Here is a 23,808-nt window from a genome sequence, read left to right as displayed (position 1 = left end):
TAAAAATGTGTATGTATGGCCGTTCCATCTACAGAGGGCGCTCGCGGGAATCGACTCTTCTTGTCAGGCTTTCTTTCTTAAACGTTGTCTTGCCTTATTGTTGCTTCCCAGGCTATGTTAAGGAATCGTTGAGAGTATTGCAGCAACTAACGAGCAAGGGATGATTTTTTTTCATGAATCAAGCACAAACTGGAATCATAGTTATCATTTCCATCTGAGATATATGATCGACAGTCTCGACTAAAAAGTAATAAGGCAGTTCTCATGGTAGAGCTTGAACGTCGTCAGCGACACTAGCTAGTAGCGTATTGTAGCGTGAGTAGGGTATTAATAACTTTATTGGGACATTTCTGGTGATTGGCAATGAGACAACTGCATAACATCGAATTTAACATAATATACTAAGAATATACCTCGAGAACATCACCATAATCGTCAATGTTTCTTCGGAAGGTTGCGTGGTAGCTAGCATGATAGCTATGTTGCAGGTAACTAGATTGCCAGCCTGGGTGTGAATGTTGACTGACTGACGCTTAGTTATAAGGCCTACAACTTAATAGAACATTGCTTATTGCAAAGAAGATTTTGACATTCCTTCAAGTGCCATTGTTAACTAGATAAATACAAACCGTTTGSTTGCTAGCTAAATTGTATTGAAACTCATTAGCTAACTTTAGTGGAACGAGTTTGTAGCCGGATAATCTATTTCTACGACATGGTCGTAGTGCAGCACAGCCCATTAAGACATCAAATTGGTCACCTCTAGAAATGGACTGTTCTGTGTAAACTGACAGCTGCTTTATTGCATTGGGTTAATGCAGTTTTGCACCATTCTACAGTTGGGGAGTTTTTGGTGCCACGTTTGACCTGGATTGAGATAGCTAACAAGCCACTATCAATCGTCTTGCCAGAGATAAAATGTCAGAAAACCAGGGCAACGCGAACAACAACGTCCCGCAAAATAACAATGGCGGGGCGAACAGGATACGAAACCCTAATATCAACCAAAACCCACTCATCAGTGTTCGAGACAGACTTTTCCATGCKCTATTCTTCAAGATGGCAGTTACCTATGCCAGATTGTTTCCACCGTCTTTCAGAAGAATCTTCGAGTTTTTTATCCTACTAAAGGTAAGACTTCCCCTCACATGATTTTACCTTCATGTAGGCTACAATATGTCAAGGATATGATATCAAGTACACTCACCAGGGACGGTAGGCTAATTTGCTCCAAATAAATTAGTGTTGTATATACATTTTTATAACTTTCAATTATCACAGGAAAGGGGCAATTGCACAGTAACAGAATGATGCTGACTCAGATTTTTCACTATAAAATGTATGTCAAACAAAACAATGATTGCGAAGTTAAACAAGCCATACAACTATGCACAAGGACTACTTTTGACAATTTCCACTGAACATTTTACAAAAACATTTACTTGAACAGTGCAGATGCAAAGTTTGGTAACAGAATGATGGTTTGTGATGTTGTGTGCCCATTCTGTTAACAAACTTTGCATTTGCAGTCCAGCCTTTGTTTTGATGTGTGGATTAGTTTGGATCTTAATCTGGTAGAACAGAAGTTTWAAAAAATCCACTTGAATGCATCAGATCTGTGGTAACAACTATTCCGCCCAAATAAACAAATCTATGTARGTACAYTTGAAGTCGAGCGTACCAGATGAGCTAAATCACTTCTATGCTCGCTTCGAGGCAAGCAAACTATAGTTTTGGCAAGTCYGTTAGGACATCTACTTTGTGCATGACATGTAATTTTTCCAACAACTGTTTACAGACAGATTATTTCACTATATCACAATTCCAGTGGGTCAGAAGTTTACATACACTAAGTTGACTGCCTTTAAACAGCTAGGAAAATTTCTGAAAATTATGTCATGGCTTTAGAAGCTTCTGATAGGCTAATTGACATCGTTTGAGTCAATTGGAGGTGTACCTGTGGATGTATTTCAAGGCGTACCTTCAAACTCTGTGCCTCTTTGCTTGACATCATGGGAAAATCAAAAGAAATCAGCCAAGACCTCAGAAAAAAATTGTAGACCTCCACAAGTCTGGTTCATCCTTGGGAGCAATTTCCAAACGCCTGAAGGTGCCACGTTAATCTGTACAAACAATAGTACGCAAGTATAAACATCATTGGACCACGCAGCCGTCATACCGCTCAAGAAGGAGACGCGTTCTGTCTCCTAGAGATGAACGTACTTTGGTGCAAAAAGTGCAAATCAATCCCAGAACAACAGCAAAGGACCTTATGAAGATGCTGGAGGAAACGGGTACAAAAGTATCTATATCCACWGTAAAACAAGTCCTATATCGACATAACCTGAAAGGCCGCTCAGCAAGACAGAATCCACTGCCCCAAAGCCGTCATAAAAAAGCCAGACTACAGTTTGCAACTGCAGATGGGGACAAAGATCCTACTTTTTGAAGAAATGTCCTCTGGTCTGATGAAACAAAAATAGAACTGTTTGGTCATAATGACCATTGTTATGTTTGGAGGAAAAAGGGGGAGGTTTGCAAGCCAAAGAACACCATCCCAACTGTGAAGCATGGGGGTGGCAGCATCATGTTGTGGGGGTGCTTTGCTGCAGGAGGGACTGATGCACTTCACAAAATAAATGGCATCATGAGGACGGAAAATTATGTGGATATGTTGAAGCAACATCTCGAGACATCAGTCAGGAAGTTAAAGCTTGGTCGCAAATAGGTCTTCCAAATGGACAATGACCCCAAGCATACTTCCGAAGTTGTGGAAAAATGGCTTAAGGACAACAAAGTCAKGGTATTGGAGTGGCCATCAAAGCTGGGACCTCAATCCTATAGAGAATTTGTGGGKAGAACTGAAAAGGCTTGTGCGAGCAAGGAGGCCTACAAACCTGACTCAGTTACACCAGCTCTGTCGATGAATGGGCCAAAATGTACCCAACTTATTTTGGGAAGCTTGTGGAAGGCTACCCAAAACGTTTGACCCGAGTTAAACAATTTAAAGGCAATGCTACCAAATACTAATTGAGTGTATGTAAACTTCTGACCCACTGGGAATGGGATGAAAGAAATAAAAGCTGAAAGAAATAATTCCTGCTACTATTATTCTGACATTTCACATTCTTAAATTAAAGTGGTGATCCTAACTGACCTAAGACATGGAATTTTTACTACGATTAAATGTCAGGAATTGTGAAAAACTGAGTTTAAATGTATTTGGCTAAGGTGGATGTAAACTTCCGACTTCAACTGTATTTAGCTATCACTCTGTATTAGAGATCGACCGATTATGATTTTTCAACGCCGATACCGATTATTAGAGCACCAAAAAAAGCCGATACCGATTAATCGTCCGATTAAAAAAATAAATAATAATAATAATAATAATAATAATTTAAAAAAAACACTTTTAAATAATATTTTTTTACATTTATTGATTTGTAATAATGACAATTACAACCATCCTGAATGAACACTTATTTTAACTTAATATAATACATCAATAAAATCAATTTAGCCTCAAATAAATAATGAAACCTGTTCAATTTGGTTTAAATAATGCAAAAACAAAGTGTTGGTGAAGAAAGTAAAAGTGCAATATGTGCCATGTAAAAAAGCTAACATTTAAGTTCCTTGCTCAGAACATATGAAAGCTGGTGGTTCCTTTTAACATGAGTCTTCAATATTCCCAGGTAAGAAGTTTTASGTTTGTAGTTATTATAGGACTATTTCTCTCTCTACGATTTGTATTTCATATACCTTTGACTATTGGATGTTCTTATAGGCACTTTAGTATTGCCAGTGTAACAGTATAGCTTCCGTCCCTCTCCTCGCTCCTACCTGTGCTCGAACCAGGAACACATCGACAACAGCCACCCTCGAAGCAGCGTTACCKATGCAGAGCAAGGGGAACAACTACTCCAAGTCTCAGAGCGAGTGACGTTTGAAACGCTATTAGCGCGCACCCCGCTAACTAGCTAGCCTTTTCACATCAGTTACACCAGCCTAATCTCGGGAGTTGATAGGCTTGAAGTCAMAAACAGCGCAATGCTTGAAGCATTGCGAAGAGCTGCTGGCAAAACGCACAAAAGTGCTGTTTGAATGAATGCTTACGAGCCTGCTGGTGCCTACCATCTCTGTCAGACTGCTCTATCAAGTCATAGACTTAATTATAACATAACACACAGAAATACGAGCCTTAGGTCATTAATATGGTCGAATCCGGAAACTATCATCTCAAACAAAACGTTTATTCTTTCAGTGAAATATGGAACCGTTCCGTATTTTATCTAAAGGGTGGCATCCGTAAGTCTAAATATTCCTGTTACATTGCACAACCTTCAATGTTATGTCATAATTACGTAAAATTCTGGCAAATTAGTTTGCAATGAGCTAGGCGACCCAAACTGTTGCATATAACCTGACTCTGCGTGCAATGAACGCAAGAGAAGTGACACAATTTCACCTGGTTAATATTGCCTGCTAACTTGGATTTATTTTAGCTAAATATGCACGTTTAAAAAATATATACTTCTGTGTATTGGTTTTAAGAAAGGCATTGATGTTTATGGTTAGGTACACGTTGGAGCAACGACTGTCCTTTTTCGAATGCGCACTGCATCGATTKTATGCAACGCAGGACACGCTAGTTAAACTAGTAATATCATCAACCTTGTGTAGTTATAACTAGTGATTATGATTGATTGTTTTTTACAAGTTAAGTTTAATACTAGCTAGCAACTTACCTTGGCTTCTTACTGCATTCGGTTAGAGCGTTGGACTAGTTAACCGTAAGGTTGCAAGATTGAATCCCCGAGCTGACAAGGTAAAAATCTGTCTTTCTGCCCCTGAACAAGGCAGTTATTAACCCACCGTTCCTAGGCTGTCATTGAAAATTAAAGTGTGTTCTTAACTGACTTGCCTAGTTAAATAAAGGTGTAAAAAAGTCAAAATCGGCGTCCAAAATTTCCGATTGTTATGAAAACTTGAAATCGGCCCTAATTAATCGGCCATTCCGATTTAATCGGTCGACCTCTACTCTGTATAGGCCCGCTTTCGGCTAACTCAAGAACCCAAAACTCGTACCTTTTGGGAAACACTGCATTAGGCCCTGCATACCACAACACAAATAGGGAAGTGGCTAGTTACTGCCTGTAATTGTGCTTTTAAGACAACTGGGAACTCTGTGGAGGAAAAAAACTTGATCAAATCATGATGTCTGTGATCTTCTGGTCAGAAAGTCGGAGCTATAGAAAGATGCCAGAGTTTCCTACTTGGAATTCCAGTTGGAGCTAGTTTCAGAATTCTATCAGATTGAGAATGTTGGAAAGGGCTTTATGCAGTCAAGGTGTATGCATATGTGCGTGTGTGCATGTAAACACACTGAGCGAGCAGCAGTTGGGTCAACAGTGACAGGTGCACCAGGCCTACCTGTTAGCTAGGGCGGCAGGTAGCCTAGTAGTTAGAACCAGTGACTGGAAGGTCGCTAGTTTGAATACCCGAGCTGACYAGGTGAAAAATCTGTTGACGTGCCCTTGAGGAAGCAACCCTAATTTGCTCCAGGGTCGCAGTACTACTATGGTTGACTCTGTAAAACACATTTTACTYCACCTATCTGGTGTATGTGACAATAAAAAAAACACTGACAGTCGGAATCTGCCTGCCTGAGTGTGTTATCAGACAGTCAGGCGATAAGAGCCCTGCTGCCCGCTACTGATTGGATGTGAAACAAAATGGCGTGTTCTCCCTCTGTCAGACGCTTTAGCTTTGGACCGACAAGGATACAAACATCTTTTAGATGMTCTGAGTGTGTTGGCTTCCTATTGAAGAGGAGCATTATAAATAGACAAGTTCTCTAGCACCACACTTTTTTRCCTCCGCTGACTGCTCTCTGTAGGAATCTAWCCTACTGTCTTTGTAGTGTGCGCATTCACTAAGCAGCCTCTGTGACGTCATTTAGGCRATTTCTCCCCCATTGAAATATAGGATCCAGGGTTGGTGAGAAGCATTGAGGAACATTGGATTTAGAATTGGAATTTTGGTTTATTGACTGAATTGAAAAGGAATTGCCCCCAACCTGATATAATCTCCCCCTGCTACTCCTCAAACCCTGTGAACAAGGCCTGTCCCCAACTAAAACAAATCTTAGTCGACCGAGAATCGTCTGTTCTCAACCCTTCTCCCACTGCTGCTGGCCTACACCAGCGGTCGGCAACCTTTTCCATTTGGAGTGCCAAGTTATCGTACCATTTCTACTGATCTGCGTGCTAGTTATGATTTTCTGATGCACATTTTTGTGGAACAGTTTAATTTAATTTATAAATTCTTCATATCTCAATGTCATGTGTTAAATCAAAATGTTATCTAAATGATACAAATCTAAATGTATTGCCAATTTTACACATTGCCAATGTACCACAACACAAATAGGGAAGTTGCCAATGTGTAAAAATAGCCTACATAAAGACAACAAATAAAAACATTGCAGCCTGAGTGTTATTTGACCCTGCTGGTCATCTATGAACATTTGAATATCTTGGCCACGTTCTGTTATCTCCACCTGGCACAGCCAGAAGAGGACTGGCCACCCCTCATAGGAAGAAACCTAGAGAGGAACCAGGCTAAGTTCTGGCCTTTCTAGGGAGTTTTTCCTAGCCACCGTGCTTCTACACCTGCATTGCTTGCTGTTTGGGGTTTTAGGCGGMGTTTCTGTACAGCACTTTGAGATATCAGCTGATGTAAGAAGGGCTTTATAAATACATTTGATTTGAGCCCGCAGGTCAAATATCCCGATTTAAAAAAATTGGCTAGGCATGGCCTGTCTGCAAGGAACTGGAAACATTGTATCAACTATTGTATTAGCTTGGTCCAGGGGACGCGCGTGCTAGCAAACTTACAACATTGTAGAAAATATTCTGGGCCCTCAGAGACACACTGCTGTAGGCTATTTGCACAAGGGATAAGAAGTAACCGTGGCTGAATGACGACATGGATATTCAGCTAGCGGGATATACGCTGCACCGGCAGGATAGAACAGCACACTCCMGTAAGACYAGGGGGGGCGGTCTGTGCATATTTGTAAACAACAGCTGGTGCACGAYATRTAAGGAAGTCTCTAGATTTTGCTCGCCTGAAGTAGAGTATATTGTGATAAATTGCAGGACACACTACTTGCTTAGAGTTCTCAGCTATACTTTTCGTGGCTGTTTATTTACCACCACAAACAGATGCTGGCACTAAGACCGCACTCAGTCAGCTGTAACAGGAAACCACTCAGAGGCGGCGCTCCTAGTGGCCGGAGACTTTAATGCAGGGAAACTTAAATCAGTTCTACCAAATTTCCATCAACATGTTAAATGTGCAACCAGAGGGAAAACAATTCTAGATCAACTGTACTCCAGACACGTACAAAGCTCTCCCTCGCCCTCCATTTGGTAAATCCGACCGCAACTCTATCCTCCTGATTCCTGCTTACAAGCAGGACTACAAAAGGAAGCACAGCCGCGAGCTGCCCAGTGACACGAGCCTACCAGACGAGCTAAATCACTTCTATGCTCGCTTCGAGGCAAGCAATGCTGAGGCGTGCATGAGAGCATCAGCTGTTCCGGAAGACTGTGTGAGCTCACTCTCCGTAGCCGACATGAGTAAGACCTTAAAACAGGTCAACATACACAAGGCTGCGGGGCCAGACGGATTACCAGGACGTGTYCTCCGGGCATGTGCTGACCAACTGGCAGGTGTCCTCACTGACATTTTCAACATGTCCATGATTGAGTCTGTAATACCAACATGTTTCAAGCAGACCACCATAGTCCCTGTGCCCAAGAACACGAAGGCAACCTGCCTAAATGACTACAGACCCGTAGCACTCACGTCCGTAGCCATGAAGTGCTTTGAAATGGCTCACATCAACACCATTATCCCAGAAACTCTAGACCCACTCCAATTTGCAAACCGTCCAAACAGATCCACAGATGATGCAATCTCCATTGCACTCCACACTGCCCTTTCCCACCTGGACAAAAGGAACACTTATGTGAGAATGCTATTTATTGACTACAGCTCAGCGTTCAACACCATAGTACCCTCAAAGCTCATCACTAAGCTAAGGATCCTGGGACTAAACACCTCACTCTGCAACTGGATCCTGGACTTCCTGACGGGCCGCCCCCAGGTGGTGAGGGTAGGTAGCAACACATCTGCCACGCTGATCCTCAACACTGGAGCTCCCCAGGGGTGCGTGCTCAGTCCCTCCCTGTTCACCCACGACTGCATGGCCAGGCACGAATCCAACACCATCATTAGGTTTGCAGACGAAACAACAGTGGTAGGCCTGATCACCGACAACGACAAGACAGCCTATATGGGAGGAGGTCAGAGACCTGGTCGGGTGGTGCCAGAATAACAACCTATCTCTCAACGTAACCAAGACTAAGGAGATGATTGTGGACTACAGGAAAAGGAGCACCGAGCACGCCCCCATTCTCATCGACGGCTGTAGTGGAGCAGGTTGAGAGCTTCAAGTTCCTTGGTGTCCACATCAACAACAAACTAGAATGGTCCAAACACACCAAGACAGTCGTGAAGAGGACACGACAAAGCCTATTCCCCTTCAGGAAACTGATAAGATTTGGCTTGGGTCCTGAGATCCTCAAAAGGTTCTACAGCTGCAACATCGAGAGCATCCTGACCGGTTGCATCACTGCCTGGTACAGCAATTGCTCGGCCTCTGACCGCAAGGCACTACAGAGGGTAGTGGGTACGGCCCAGTACATCACTGGGGCTAAGCTGCCTTCCATCCAGGACCTCTACACCAGGCGGTGTCAGAGGAAGGCCCAAAAAATTGTCAAAGACCCCAGCCACCCCAGTCATAGACTGTTCTCTCTACTACCGCATGGCAAGCGGTACCGGAGTGCCAAGTCTAGGACAAAAAGGCCTTTCAACAGTTTTTACCCCCAAGCCATAAGACTCCTGAACAGGTAACCAAATGGCTACCCGGACTATTTGCCTTGTGTGCCCCCCCCCCCCCCCCCCCCTCCTCTTTTTACGCTGGTGCTACTCTCTGTTTATCATATATGCATAGTCACTTTAACTATACATTCATGTACATACTACCTCAATTGGGCCGACCAACCAGTGCTCCCGCACATTGGCTAACCGTGCTATCTGCATTGTGTCCCACCCACCACCCCCTCTTTTACGCTACTGCTACTCTCTGTTCATTATATATGCATAGTCACTTTAACCATATCTACATGTACATACTACCTCAATCAGCCTGACTAACCGGTGTCTGTATATAGCCTTGCTACTGTTATTTTCAAATGTTTTATTTCTTTACTTACCTCCACACACACACACACACACACACTTTTTTTGCACTATTGGTTAGAGCCTGTAAGTAAGCATTTCACTGTAAGGTCTACACCTGTTGTATTCGGCGCACGTGACAAACTTTGATTTGATAACCAGGTAGGCCTATTTTATGAAGTTTCCACCGAATCAGAGCATTACCTCTTTTCCCCTTTCATGCTAGTGGTAATCGAAAGGGAGAGAGGTGGAACAATTTTTCAAATGTGCTACGTTGAGGAACTATTGTCATTCTCAATGGATGTAAAAACAGACTTTGTTTACTTGCTTTTTGAGGTGAAAACATTTACTTGAGAAGCTCCACAGCTCATTAGTGGTGGTGAGTTAAGACAAACAGAATTTGAATCCGATCCCCAAATGGGCACATTTTATAGGTCTACATTTGCGCGCAGGCCAGGTAGACTAGTCCTACTTTGTGTAATCAGGTGCGTGTCCTTACTCAAGATTGACAGGCGCGCTCCAAGCGAAAGACAATGAATAAATTCACAACTCAAATGTAATGAAATGAACAAACTTTTGTGTAGCCTACGTTGTGTGCTCTGCAAACAATGTGTCCACCCCTACAAGTACAACAGTAAGAGTGGAATAATAATTTATTAAATGCATTTAACACAAATTAACGTAACCAAACAAATATTGTAGATTGGTAATTAAGGTCAATGGACTTCCGGTGCTACTGGTGTGCCATCCCTGTGTCCTCCGCAATGGGTTAGTCCACTCAGACAGGTGTCTTGTGTGCAATAACTTATTTTTATTTTTTGTATTTTACCCACTTTTTCTCCCCAATTTCGATCATGTCTCATCGCTGCAACTCCCCAATTTGCTCGGGAGGCAAAGGTAAAGTAATGCATCCTCCAAAACATGACCCGCCAAACCTCACTTCTTAACACCGGCCCGCTTAACCCGGAAGCCAGCTGCACCAATGTGTCGGAGGAAACACCATTCACCTGACAACTGAGGTCAGCATGCAGGCTCCCGGCCTGCCACAAGGAGTCGCTAGAGCGCGATGAGTCAAGTTTAAACCCCCCCCGGCCGAACCTTCCCCTAACCCGCTGGACCAATTGTACGACCCTATGGGACTCCCGATCACGGTCGGTTGTGATACAGCCCGGGATCGAACCCGGGTCTGTGGTGATGCCTCTAGCACTAAAATGATATATATATATATACACTGCTCAAAAAAATAAAGGGAACACTTAAACAACACAATGTAACTCCAAGTCAATCACACTTCTGTGAAATCAAACTGTCCACTTGGAAACAACACTGATTGACAATAAATTTCACATGCTGTTGTGGCAATGGAGGAATGAAAAAAGGTGGAAATTTATAGGCAATTAGCAAGACACCCCCAATAAAGGAGTGGTTCTGCAGGTGGTGACCACAGACCACTTCTCAGTTCCTATGCTTCCTGGCTGATGTTTTGGTCACTTTTGAATGCTGGCGGTGCTTTCACTTTAGTGGTAGCATGAGACGGAGTCTACAACCCACACAAGTGGCTCAGGTAGTGCAGCTCATCCAGGATGGCACATCAATGCGAGCATGGGCAAGAAGGGTTGCTGTGTCTGCTCAAACCGTCAGAAACAGACTCCATGAGGGTGGTATGAGGGCCGACGTCCACAGGTGGGGGTTGTGCTTACAGCCCCACACCGTGCAGGACGTTTGGCATTTGCCAGAGAACACCAAGATTGGCAAATTCGCCACTTGCGCGCCCGTGCTCTTCACAGATGAAAGCAGGTTCACACTGAGCACATGTGACAGACGTGACAGAGTCTGGAGACGCCGTGGAGAACGTTCTGCTGCCTGCAACATCCTCCAGCATGACCGGTTTGGCGGTGGGTCAGTCATGGTGTGGGGTGGCATTTCTTTGTGGGGCCGCCACAGCCCTCCATGTGCTCGCCAGAGTTAGCCTGACTGCCATTAGGTACCGAGATGAGATCCTCAGACCCCTTGTTAGACCATATGCTGGCACATGCACATTGTGGCCTGCTGGAGTCATTTGCAGGGCTCTGGCAGTGCTCCTCCTTGCACAAAGGCGGAGGTAGCGGTCCTGCTGCTGGGTTGTTGCCCTCCTACGGCCTCCTCCACGTCTCCTGATGTACTGGCCTGTCTCCTGGTAGCGCCTCCATGCTCTGGACACTACGCTGACAGACACAGCAAACCTTCTTGCCAATGCTCGCATTGATGTGCCATCTGGATGAGCTGCACTACCTGAGCCACTTGTGTGGGTTGTAGACTCCGTCTCATGCTACCACTAGAGTGAAAGCACCGCCAGCATTCAAAAGTGACCAAACATAGCCAGGGAAGCATAGGAACTGAGAAGTGGTCTGTGGTCACCACCTGCAGAACCACTCCTTTATTGGGGGTGTCTTGCTAATTGCCTATAATTTCCACCTTTTGTCTATTCCATTTGCACAACAGCATGTGAAATTTATTGTCAATCAGTGTTGCTTCCTAGGTGGACAGTTTGATTTCACAGAAGTGTGATTGACTTGGAGTTACATTGTTTGTGTTCCCTTTATTTTTTTGAGCAGTGTATATATTATATCCTTTTTCCTTCAATGTGTTTGTCATCAACATTAACAATGGTGCAGGAGGGGGAACGTACAAAAACATGTATCCTAGTAAATGTGTCCCCTTTGCACCATTAAACATATGTAAAGGCCAATCCCAAATTGACCTCCATCTCAATACTGCTCTAGACTCCATCTGCCATAAGTTAATGCCTTCCACCCTCTTCTTCCACCAGGCACTCTTTATTCTCTTCATCCTGGCCTATATCCACATCGCTTTCTCACGCTCGCCTATCAACTGCCTGGAGCACGTTCGGGAGAAGTGGCCGCGTGACGGCATCCTGCGAGTGGAGATCCAGCGCAACTCGTCGCGTGCGCCCATCTTCCTGCAGTTCTACGACTCAGACGGTCTCCAGGGCCTGGTCAAGGAGCCAGAGGGGGAGGGAGGAGGGCTGGGCCTGGCCGCGCTCCACCACGAGGAGGAGGACGAGGAGGAGATGACCCTGGAGATGTTTGACAACAGTTCTGTGAGGGTGAGACACCGCTACTGGTGTGGAGGGGCTGAGAGACCAATAATCCTGCATCATTTATACATTAACTCACTAAGTCTTTTTCTCTTTTCTTCGTCAGTTTGAGCTTGACATCGAGCCGCGGCTGAAGCCCTCACTGAGTGGTGGGGGAGGGGGCCTCAACGACAGCCAGGACCTCTCCTTCAGCCAGGCGCCCACTAAAGGTATGCAGCCGCTGAGGGAGACAGTCTCCCAGATTGAGATGCTAACTCGAGCAGGTTAACTCAACCCCCCAGTGAGTGAGAAATCCTCAATCCACTCCTTTCTTCCTCTTCCTGCTAGTTAGCTCCCTGATCTTCCCTTCCAGACATCTTTTTGTCATTAGTCACCCCCATGATTCCATTCCAAAAATGTGTTCCCTTGTCTTCTGCCCCTCGACGACTTCTTGTAGTTGTTGTCAAGGAGCATTGTTTGAATCAGACTGTGTGGCCATGTTGCGATGCCATCTCACCTCCCCAGTGGGCCCTGGCTGTGCACAGACAAAGACTGTGTGTGGGCTTGGAGCTGACCCTTTGTAGATTGGGCCAGCAGTAGCAGTTGAGAGACAGACTTTAGTTTAGGCCCAGTTTGGGTTGTGTGCCTTTGACCCTGTCTGTCCTTGCATTGGTTTCAACCTTTCTAAATTGCCTTTGCATAAGTGTTTTTCTGTGCTATGCATGGTCTGTGTAAACCTGAGTCCTCCTTTCCGTAATTTGCTTTTAGATGGTCACAGTGACGCCGGAGGGGATGGCTCCTAACTGCATTTTTTTGTAACTCATTTTGTACATAATGTTGCTGCTACTTTCTCTTATGACCAAAAAGAGCTTCTGGACATCAAAACAGCGATTACTCACCTTGAACTGGACAAATATTTTTTCTTTAATGAATCTGACGCAAAGGATATACTGCTTCCCGGAGACCAGGCCCTCATCCCCGTCATTCGCGTGAAGAAAATATGAAAATACAGGGGGTGTCTTATGAGAATTCTTCGGCGAGTGAGTAAACCACCACTACCCTCGATATTTTTGGCCAACGTGCAATCACTGGAAAACAAACTGGACGATCTACGATTTAAGAATGTCCTACCAAAGGGACATTAAACTGTAATATCTTGTGTTCACTGAGATATGGCTGAACGACTACACGGAGTGTATAGAGCTGGCTGGCTTRCCTGTTTTTCGGCAGGACAGAGCAGCTACGTCTGGTAAGACGAGGGGTGTGTCTATTTGTCAATAACTACTGGTGCGCAATGTCTAATATTAAAGAAGTCTTGAGGAATTGCTTGCCTGAAGTAGAATAGCTCATGATAAGCTGTAGACCACACTATCTACCAAGAGKGTTCACATCTATATTATTCGTAGCCGTCTATTTACCACCACAAACCAATGCTGGCACTAAGACCGCACTCAATGAGCTGTATAAGGCCTTAAGCAAACAAGAAAATGCTCATTCAGAAGCGGCGCTTCTAGTGGCCGTGGACTTTAATGCAGACAAACTTAAATCCACCGTACCTCATTTCTACCAGCATGTTACGTGCAACCAGAGGAGAGAAACTAGACCACCTTTACTCCACACACAAAGACGCATACAAAACRCGCCCTCCATTTGGCAAATCTGACCATAATTCTATCCTCCTGATTCCTACTTACAAGCWAAAATTAAAGCAGGAGGCACCAGTGACTKGCTCAATACGGAAGTGGTCAGATGACGCGGATGCTTRGCTACATGACTGTTTTGCTAGCACAGACTGGAATATGTTCCGGGATTCATCTAATGGCATTGAGGAGTATACCACCACAGTCACCGGCTTCATCAATCAGTGCATCAACGACGTTGTCCCTACAGTGACCATATGTACATTTCCCAACTAGAAGCCATGGATTACAGGCAACATCCGCACTGAGCTAAAGGCTAGCGCTTCTACTTTCAAGTGGCGGGATACTAATCCGGACTATTATAAGAAATCCTGCTATGCCCTCAAACGAACCATCAAACAGGCAAAGCGTTACAAATTGGATACCATGAAATTGGGGAGAAAAATGGGTAAAAAAACAAAGCATCAATACAGAACGAAGATTGAATCCTACTACACTGGCTCTGACGCTCGTCAGATGTGGCAGGGCTTGGAAACTTTTACGGACTACAAAGGGGAAACTCAGCCGCGAGCTGCCCTTTTTTATGCTCGCTTTGAGGCAAGAAACACTGAAGCATGCTTGAGAGCACCAGCTGTTCCCGGATGACTGTGTGATCACACTCTCCGTAGCCGATGTGAGCAAGACCTTTTAAACAGCTCAACATTCACAAGGCCGCAGGGCCAGACAGATTACCAGGATGTGTACTCCAAGCATGCACAGACTAACTAGCAAGTGTCTTCACTGACATATTCAACCTCTCCCTGGCCGAGTCTGTAATACATACATGTTTCAAACAGACCACCATAGTCCCTGTGCCCAAGATAGTGAAGGTAACCTGCCTAAATGATTACGTCTAGGGATGAAACGGTTACCGGTTTCACGATAAACTACTGTAAAATTCCCGACGTTTAGTATTACTGTTTCAAATTGTAATTATCATTAAAACCGTGTTTGATTACCGCGATTTTGAAAAACTCACGGTAAATACTGTCCAGCCTCAAGCAAAGTTAGCAACTGTCTGACACCGGTGTAGCATGCAACGTGGGTTATGTTTTGTGTGAAAACATGGAAGGCAGTGACAGCACTCGAGAGTTTTCAGCCTTCTAATAGGACCAAATTTGAAGTGGGGTCATATTTGGGGTTTTACAAGAGTGCTGAGGGAAACTTAATCGAAGATGATCGCCCTGTCTACAGAATATGCAACAAAAAATCGCTGCGAACGGTGGCAACACTTCAGTCATCTTCGTGACCACCACCCACTACTTTATAGTGAATGCAAGGTAAGTTAATATTTAGCTCAATGCATGATGTGGGGACTTCGAAATGGGGGGGGAAATGTCATGGTATGTCTAACTTGCTAATAGCTTGTCAATGTAAACTGAAGCTTTCAGTGTTACATACTCTTGTAAAAACTCTACACGTTCTGCTGCTTTATGCGTCGGTTGTCTGCAGACTCTATTCTTCCATTGCTAGGCTGGACAACAGAACGAGTCAAAATTCACCAAAGGTTGAAAAACAGCTAAATAKATTTGACTAAGCTGGAACACTAGCGCYAGCCCATAGCAAATAAATGGAATCGAACGTTCGTAGAGCCTGTTTTGACTGGAGTGATGCTTAGAATTCAATTTCGCCTAAATGGCACAAACAAATGTTTCCCTTTTTATTTTACCACTACAATCTGTTCGTCGGACGAAACTGGGGGGAAAACAACTTGTGTAGAAAGTAACATCCGCACCTCGATGGTGTCAACTGTGCTTATGTCTGCGTAATGAGATAGAATTTCATTTCCCCCCTACTATTTCTGGTCTAGTGATCGATGACAAACGAGCTCGCTGCCCAGGCTTGCATAATTACAAAGAGGAGGTTCTCCTGATTTTAAAACGGTGCCCAACTTGAATATACACATTGTGTGATATTTGGCGAAATAGACCGGCATGCCTCTCCATAGGAAAGTAATGGAGGGAGCTCAGCGTTCCAAGGGCAAAAATTATTTTGGGGCTAGCATTTGATGACAACCGAGCTTGCTGCCCAGACTTAGATAATTAGAAAGATGAGATTCTCATGATTTGAGACAGCCTATAGGGAGGAGGTCAGAGACTGCCAGGACAACAACCTCTCTCAATGTGGGCAATATAAAGGAGCTGACCGTGGACTACAGGAAAAGGAAGGACGAACAGGTCCCCATTAACATTGACGGGGTTGAAGTGGAGCGGGTCAAGAGCTTCAAGTTCCTTGGCGTCCACATCACTAACAAACTATCATAGTCCAAACACACCAAGACAGTTGTGAAGAGGGCATGACAACCCCTTTTCCCCCTCAGGAGACTGAAAAGATTTGGCATGGGTCCCCAGATCCTCAAAAGTTTATACAGCTGCACCTTAGAGCATCCTGACCGGTTGCATCACCGCATGGTATGGCAACTGCTCAGTATCTGACCGTAAGGCGCTACAAAGGGTACATCACTGGGGCCAATGCAATCGTGTGTGCAGTGGGGTTGGTGAGCTACGGGATGTGGTAAACTGCGCTGCTTACCTGTGAGTGTGTGTGTGTCTCTGTGCCTTCAGTGTGGCCTCAGGAGGATTACATAGTGGAGTACTCTCTGGAGTACGGCTTCCTCCGCTTGTCCCAGACCACCCGGCAGCGCCTCAACATCCCTGTCATGGTCGTCACACTGGGTAAGCTGTTATAAAGTGACATAGCACATGATGGCAGGTGCCATGAACAGTCATAGCTGGTGAGCTGTGTTAAGCCTACTTAACACRACCTTAACCATGACATAGCAGGTGTCATAAACAGTCATTCAGTACCTGGGTAAGCTGTGTTATTAACTTAAGCCTACTTAAAGGTAGACTCATCGAAATGACATAAATGCAGAAAGTAAACTGCATACTGGGCCAATTTCCACAACACCTAAGAGCGTTGAAGCGCTCCGCTGTTTTGCTCCCGTGGTTACCACGCTGTAACGGTGTGAAACCAACCTGTGCACATGCGCAATGACAGAGCGAAGTCTTTCATTTCTCTCATGTCAATATCTGCGGTGCTGCTCGTGGAAATGTAATTTTCTGAGTCTACCTGTAACACCACAGTCATAGGAACTACAGTGGACACAGTCATAGGAACTACAGTGGACACAGTCATAGGAACTACAGTGGACACAGTCATAGGAACTACATGGACACAGTCATAGGAACTACAGTGGACACAGTCATAGGAACTACAGTGGACACAGTCATAGGAACTACAGTGGACACAGTCATAGGAACTGAAGTTGACAAAGGGATAGGAAGTATGGCCACTGACTTGCTTGCCAATGAGCAGCAGTTAGTTTGATCAGTAGTTACCTGCTGGTGTGCCTAGTACAAAAACCCCCCTATGCCTTGGGTGGCTAAGGTGGACTGTAGCTAGCTACGGACTTTTATTAGGAAATATAAATTAATTTGGGTCGTAGGTCATATTGGCAAACACAATGCTGCACTCATATTAACGGAAGTTGAAGCTGAAGGCTCTCAGACCACCCTTTTGTTGAGCGTCCGCGGCTAACTTTCACATGAGCGTTTGTCTTTTAGCAGATGCTCTTATTCAGAGCTTAAAGGGTGTAGGTGTTGTAGAAACACAGGTATCGCCAGCAAAACACTTCAAGATAAGTAGTCATCATAACACTCTAACAAGTCTGTTACAGGTAGCACAAACAAGTGTTAGAGGGTAGGAGGGGCTCTGTGTGTGTCTGTGTGTGCAGACCCCATGAAGGATCACTGCTTTGGGGACAGCTTCAGTCGCCTCCTCCTGGATGAGTTCCTGGGCTACGATGACATCCTGATGTCTAGTGTCAAGGCCCTGGCAGAGAACGAGGAGGACAAAGGTACATGGTGCTTTGGGATGGAGGTGTGTGTGTGTGTCAGGGATTCTCCCATATCTTTCTTTTCTTGGTGGTGTGCAAAGGCCTGTGTGTGTGTTTCTGACCGGTGCTCTGTGTGAGAACAGGCTTTCTCAGGAATGTGGTGTCCGGAGAACACTACCGATTTGTCAGCATGTGGATGGCTCGCACCTCCTACCTGGCTGCCTTTGTCATCATGGTAATATTCGTAAGTAGCAATCTCCARACACCTTTTGTCGAACTTGCATCAAATCCAAAGGGTTAAATGTYGCCCATGAGAAACCTTCATTTAGGTTCTTTACTCTGAAGTTTCACAAACAATACAACATATTTGGTATGATAAATTAACTGGTGCTTAACTAACTCCCTGGGTTATTCATGAAAGATAAGTTAAGCTGTTGTCTATTTCCTTCTCTGTGTCTACAGACCCTGTCAGTGTCTATGCTGCTGCGCTATTCCCACCACCAGATCTTTGTCTTCATTGGTGAGTCACCCCTCAACTCTAGTAGTCCTGGAAGAATACATCTCTATATGCCCTACATGCCAGATGCTCAATCTCTGACCTTTAACCTCTGTTTCTCTAGTGGACCTTCTGCAGATGTTGGAGATGAACATGACTATTGCTTTCCCAGCAGCGCCTCTGCTTACCGTCATCCTGGCTCTCGTGGGTAAGAGTGTCATACCATTGAGTCGCCATCTCTACAGTTACAGATGCGGTCAAATATATTGGCACCTTTGCGTGATTCACCGTTTCTTCTAAAATAAGATGAAATTGAAAATACTTTGTTTATGTGTGTATTTGTATGATTTAAAATGGCCCGGACTAAATTATTTAAAATTCGAATACATTTGGTTGGTGGCAATGATTCTCATTTACTGTGTAATTTCTCACCTGTTGTAGGTGCCTACATGGTAAAAAAGTAATTCAACAAGTTTTGAAAAGAGAAAACGTAACTTTCTGTCTATTGCGCTCCATTGTAAAGTGCCAAGGGTGCCAACATATTCGACTGCATATGTAACTACAACAAGCTGGGTCTTGTGACGGTTTCTAGATTGAACAGGTGGTACAGATCTCTCCCTCTCTCCCAGGCATGGAGGCCATCATGTCGGAGTTCTTCAACGACACCACCACCGCCTTCTACATCATCCTCATCGTGTGGCTGGCCGACCAGTACGACGCCATCTGCTGCCACACAAACACCAGCAAACGTCATTGGCTGAGGTGAGTTCCACACACCAACACCAGCAAATGCCAATAGCTGATATAAACCATTGATACCCTCCTATCTTGCATCGAATGGGGATGGGCAGAGAGAAAGGGCCCTTGGAACATGAAGACTATTTGCTGTGTTTCTATGTAGTCAGTTTAACTCATTCGCTTATTCTCTCCATACGACTGATCACTTATTCTCTCCATACGACTGATCACTTATTCTCTCCATACGACTGATCACTTTGTCTCTCCAGTTCCAGACAGTCTCCATTCCTCTGTCAGTCCAGTTATTTGTGGCTACTCTCTAAGGAGGCTGTCTCTGTCTCCTGCAGGTTCTTCTATCTGTATCACTTTGCGTTCTACGCCTACCACTACCGCTTCAACGGCCAGTACAGCAGCCTGGCTCTGGTCACCTCCTGGCTCTTCATACAGGTGAGAAGAGTTGGAGGAAAGAAATTGACTAGAGAAAATAAACTCACTCAAACTGTAGTGTGATTTCAAAGTGTGTGTTTAGTTAGTAGCCCACACACTCCATCCTCCAGCATTTTGAATACGAGCACCCAGTCAAAACACTAGAGGCTTCGCCTTTTTTTCACGAGGCCTACACACCAGTTATTCAGTACACTGAGCTGGAAAGTGCTTCATCTTTAGGCAAGTGGACATGTTATTGTGGCCTACTTGCTTATTATTCATTAGATGTTATGGTAAACAAACAAAACATAGAATAATATTTATTTTAGCGAATCGCTTAAGAAGGTAATATCGGGTTGGTGTGTTTTCAAACCGATTTTAAATGAATGTCCTGAATATATCTATTTCCCTATAGAAGTGACTGTGTGATTCTAATGGTTTATCCCAAATGCTAGTGGCTGGACCAAAGAGATTAGCATCCTAGGCTAGAGTTTAGCCAATGCCAGCCACCTCTTGTTCGAGGTTATAGCCTCTCCAGGCCCTGTTTCTAACGCCATGACTTAAACACAGACTTACTTTAAGCTCCTACATGTCTTCTCCATCCCTAGCACTCCATGATCTACTTCTTCCACCACTATGAGCTTCCGGCCATCCTGCAACAGATCCGCATCCAGGAGATGCTGCTGCAGAACCAGCTGGCGGGCCAGGGGGGCAACCAGACGGCCCTGCAGGACAACCTCAACAACAACACCACCACCGCTGCAGCAGCCCCAGCTCGGGGAGGGGAAGCCAACGGCCAGGTCCGACCGCCAGATGAGCCCCTGGCTTCTTCAGTGGCCCAGGCCCAAGGTTCAGCGACCCTGGCTTCCCAGTCAAACGGCCTGGCCGGGAGCGCCACGTTAGAAGGGGCCGTAGGAGAGTTGACGACGGAGCTGGACTGGTTGGCGGAGACGACAGCCATCATCACGGAGGCCTTGTCCTCCTCAGCCCCCCAACCTGGGGGGTCTTTGCTGGAGAGCACAGCAGGGGGATTGCTGGGGGAGGCCAGAGGGGTGGGGAGGGTTGGTGTTTCTGAGGCAGGCCTCAGCGTGGTGGCGGAGATTCGAATGGGGGGGGGTGGTGGAGGAGAGAGCACAAGTGGTACCGGTCCCAGCTTGATGGCAGTGGAAATCAAAACCATAGTGGCCTGTAGAGGCAGTGCAGCAGGATCAGGCCTGCCTCCTCCCTCTCCAATGGGAGGACTCCAGGAAGCAGAGACTTGCTTCTCTAGTGTCAGGCCGTCCCTTCCTCAACCACCTTTTCCACACACAGACTGCAGTAGGGCAGTGGTTGTGGAGCCAGAATGCCCCAGGCAGAGCCCCACAGATTGGGACTCCAAGACAGAGGAAGCCCCCAGCCCCACTCCATCCTGAGCCCCCCCACACACACATGCTCCCATACGCAGAGGAAACATATCTTCTCCCCCTCAATTCTTCTTCCAACACCGCAAGATGCCGACGTGYCTTTATTCCTGTAATGTCATTCTTACGACACCAAGGAGAAGAAGAGGGGGATGGAAAGCTGAGGAAAAGAAAAGCCCCGCCCCTCAACTTCTCTTCAAAGGTGTGCAATTGTTCGGAAATGGCTACCCTGACATACATTTTGTTGCCTTGAGATTTAAAAATGTTTTGGGGAGGAAAATGTATTTGTAAAATAATCAATCCTATTGCATTGGTGATATACAATTCCTTAAAGATGATGATTCTGTTGGTTAGGGGGTGTCTCGACTGGCTTTGGAAATGGCGGTGTATGTTTCCTTTTGAGAGCCCAGTGGACTACAAGGCTGCAACACATGACCTCTTGTCCTATCCATCCATTCATTCCATCTGGTCCTCAAACCCAGAAAAAAAAAAAACCTGTGTTTTGAGTTGCTCATTTTTCTTTCAGAACTGTTAAACAGGCTAATAAAGTTGCTGTGGTTTGTCATGATACTTGGCCAAACCCCACTTCTCACAAGCTCTCAACTTTTTCCTACAGTTTGGAGGTTGTAGTCCTAACTGGCYACTGGCTCCGCAAGCTAGCTCTATCCCTGACTGGAGCATCGTGGGAAATTGAGTTGATATCCACTGTTTTTGAGTGTTAAGTAGATGACCTTGCTCGGATGTTTTGCCAATCCACTGCTCTTATGATGATTGGCAGTTGCTCCCGTACTGCTTGAGCCGCAGAAGAGCTGTCATGACTGCAGTTTATTTTGTCTTAACCCCTTTTTTGAGTGAACCTGCATCATTACTTCCCTCTGGGAACTTTTCTGTGTACCGTCAGGACACTAGGCCCATTTTCTCACCCATAACTCATTACCAGGTTTTGTCTTTCAAATTGCAATCGCTTCACTGTGCAGATACATGATCAACTGGAAGGCTTGACCAGACACCTGTATCATGGTCTTTAATGTTAAGTCACTATACTCGTCCCTGTGGCCCTTTAGACCCCGTGGTTCCCAAACTCAAGAACCCCCCCTGGGTGCATGTTTTGTTCAAATAATCAAAGCTTGATAATGAGTTGGTTCTTTGAATCAGCTCTGTGGTGCTCGGGCAAATACCTAAACATGCACCCGGGGGGGCCAGGAAGGAGTTTGTGAAACCTTGCCTTACATCCTGTATTCCAAAAGAGGAGCATGTGACCGTAAGAATGAAGTTGTATTAGGATGTTTTCTGGTGCAGGGCATCAGCTGACGGCAGCCCATTCTAAGCTGGTAACACACAGGTCTTTGCTTCAGACTAGCACAAGACGATAGCAGGCTATGTTAAATGGCTTCAGGGTAAAGCTATTGTAACCACGACAACCAATCTCCATTACATGTGTCATTGATCTACCATTCAGCTGCCAAAATGTCAAGTTGTGATGAAATTGCATACCTTGGACGCTCCAATTTAATTTGGTAAAGAGCGTATTTTCATAATGTTTCTTGTTTTAAAACCTCCAGATGATGATGACGATGATGATGATGAAGCTGCTGAAGACTACCTTGGAAACTTTACCAGACTTGTGTGGCCACTGCTTTGTTCGATAGCTCACGAGAGACTAAACTGGACTTGCAAGCCTAGTAAGATGCTACTGTGAGACAAACTACCTGTCATCAGATGGACCTGACATACATCATGCTTCCCCTTTCTGGAACCAGCTGAACACGGTTCTAAGATGGACAGGGTGTAATAGAAGTCGAGAGAATTTAAAATTATAACGCCATAGAAGTAGAAACTGGCAGGGCAGAATAAACAGGGAATAATGACAGATGTGTTCAATGTTCCAATGTCTACATCCTGTTGAAACAGGACAATGTCCTGGCCAGAGAGCTTTATGTTGATGCCTTATGATTCCAAATGAGATATTATTATTGGAAGTGCATGTTGAGACTTCCTTAGCAGTTGAATTTAAGCAGGTTTTTGACGTATAGTGGCCTCATCAGAGGGAAATGGTTTATATTTCAACGGAATCACGATAACCAAGGYACATTTAGCAAAATGGGTTAGTCTTTTCCATTGTTAGTTCTATTGAGACGGGAGTAGAATCATTTCTGTTCAGTGACTTGGGTGGCGGTGTAGTCATGGCTATGCAGTGGGCAGGACCGAGGACGTGGTTCTGGTTTGAAAGGTCCAAATTGTGCAATATGACAGGAAGTCAGTTTAAAGAGAAGAGTCTTGTTCATTGTAGAAGAGGATACTTTTACAGATGTGACAAATATGCTCCATCAATGACCCATTTCTTTATCTGTGCCTATATGCCGTTCTGTAAGAAAAAACGCGATGATTGTAGCAATGCAACAGTTGCTGTCCATTTGTAGCTCATTTTAGGCAATGTAAATGAATCCTTCAATCTGTGATGGACTAGATTCCTTCTTTCATTCAAATGTATTTAACTGTTCGGTAAACTAAGTGCAGAAGAAGCATTCTTTGCACAAACAATTGTCGTTGGTGTGGTTGTTTGTGTGTCCTAGTATTGGTTATGTGAATCCTATCCTTCAGTAGGTAGGGTTACGTGCACCACTGGTTATTGTAGGTTGAAATAGGCCAGCATTTCCCAAACTCGAACCTGGGGTACACGTTTTGGTTTTTGCCCTAGCACTACACAGCTGATTCAAATAAAGTTGAGTCGATTATTTGAATCAGCTAGGTAGGCCTATGTAATGCTGAGCCAATAACCACAACGTGCACCGTTTGGGGTCCCCAGGATCAAGTTTGGGAAACGCCTGATTAACAAAAGG

General features: G+C 44.9%; 1 protein-coding gene across 5 annotated transcripts; it reads left to right on the top strand.

Moving 5' to 3' along the window:
- Positions 1–45: 45 nt before the first annotated feature.
- LOC112068587 (membralin) lies at positions 46–23,511 on the top strand. 5 transcript variants are annotated; one of them, XR_002893601.2, is made up of 12 exons: positions 46–1,131; positions 12,125–12,421; positions 12,519–12,621; positions 16,635–16,745; positions 17,807–17,929; positions 18,052–18,152; positions 18,371–18,428; positions 18,529–18,612; positions 19,034–19,166; positions 19,490–19,589; positions 20,177–21,170; positions 22,531–23,511. XR_002893601.2 is itself a non-coding variant. In XM_024135758.2 (11 exons), the coding sequence occupies exons 1-11, from the start codon at positions 919–921 to the stop codon at positions 20,978–20,980; spliced, it is 2,127 nt and encodes a 708-aa protein (XP_023991526.1). In that variant the 5' UTR covers positions 46–918; the 3' UTR covers positions 20,981–23,511. The 5 variants fall into 5 exon arrangements, 4 of the variants coding, with proteins under 4 accessions (XP_023991526.1, XP_023991527.1, XP_023991529.1 ...); XM_024135758.2 differs by having other exon boundaries at positions 20,177–23,511; XM_024135759.2 differs by lacking the exon at positions 22,531–23,511 and having other exon boundaries at positions 19,015–19,166; positions 20,177–20,534.
- Positions 23,512–23,808: the final 297 nt, after the last annotated feature.

The sequence above is a fragment of the Salvelinus sp. IW2-2015 genome, unplaced genomic scaffold (assembly GCF_002910315.2).
Source record: "Salvelinus sp. IW2-2015 unplaced genomic scaffold, ASM291031v2 Un_scaffold588, whole genome shotgun sequence".
In the NCBI taxonomy this organism is placed as follows: domain Eukaryota; kingdom Metazoa; phylum Chordata; class Actinopteri; order Salmoniformes; family Salmonidae; genus Salvelinus; species Salvelinus sp. IW2-2015.
This window is presented reverse-complemented; position numbering and strand designations above follow the sequence as displayed.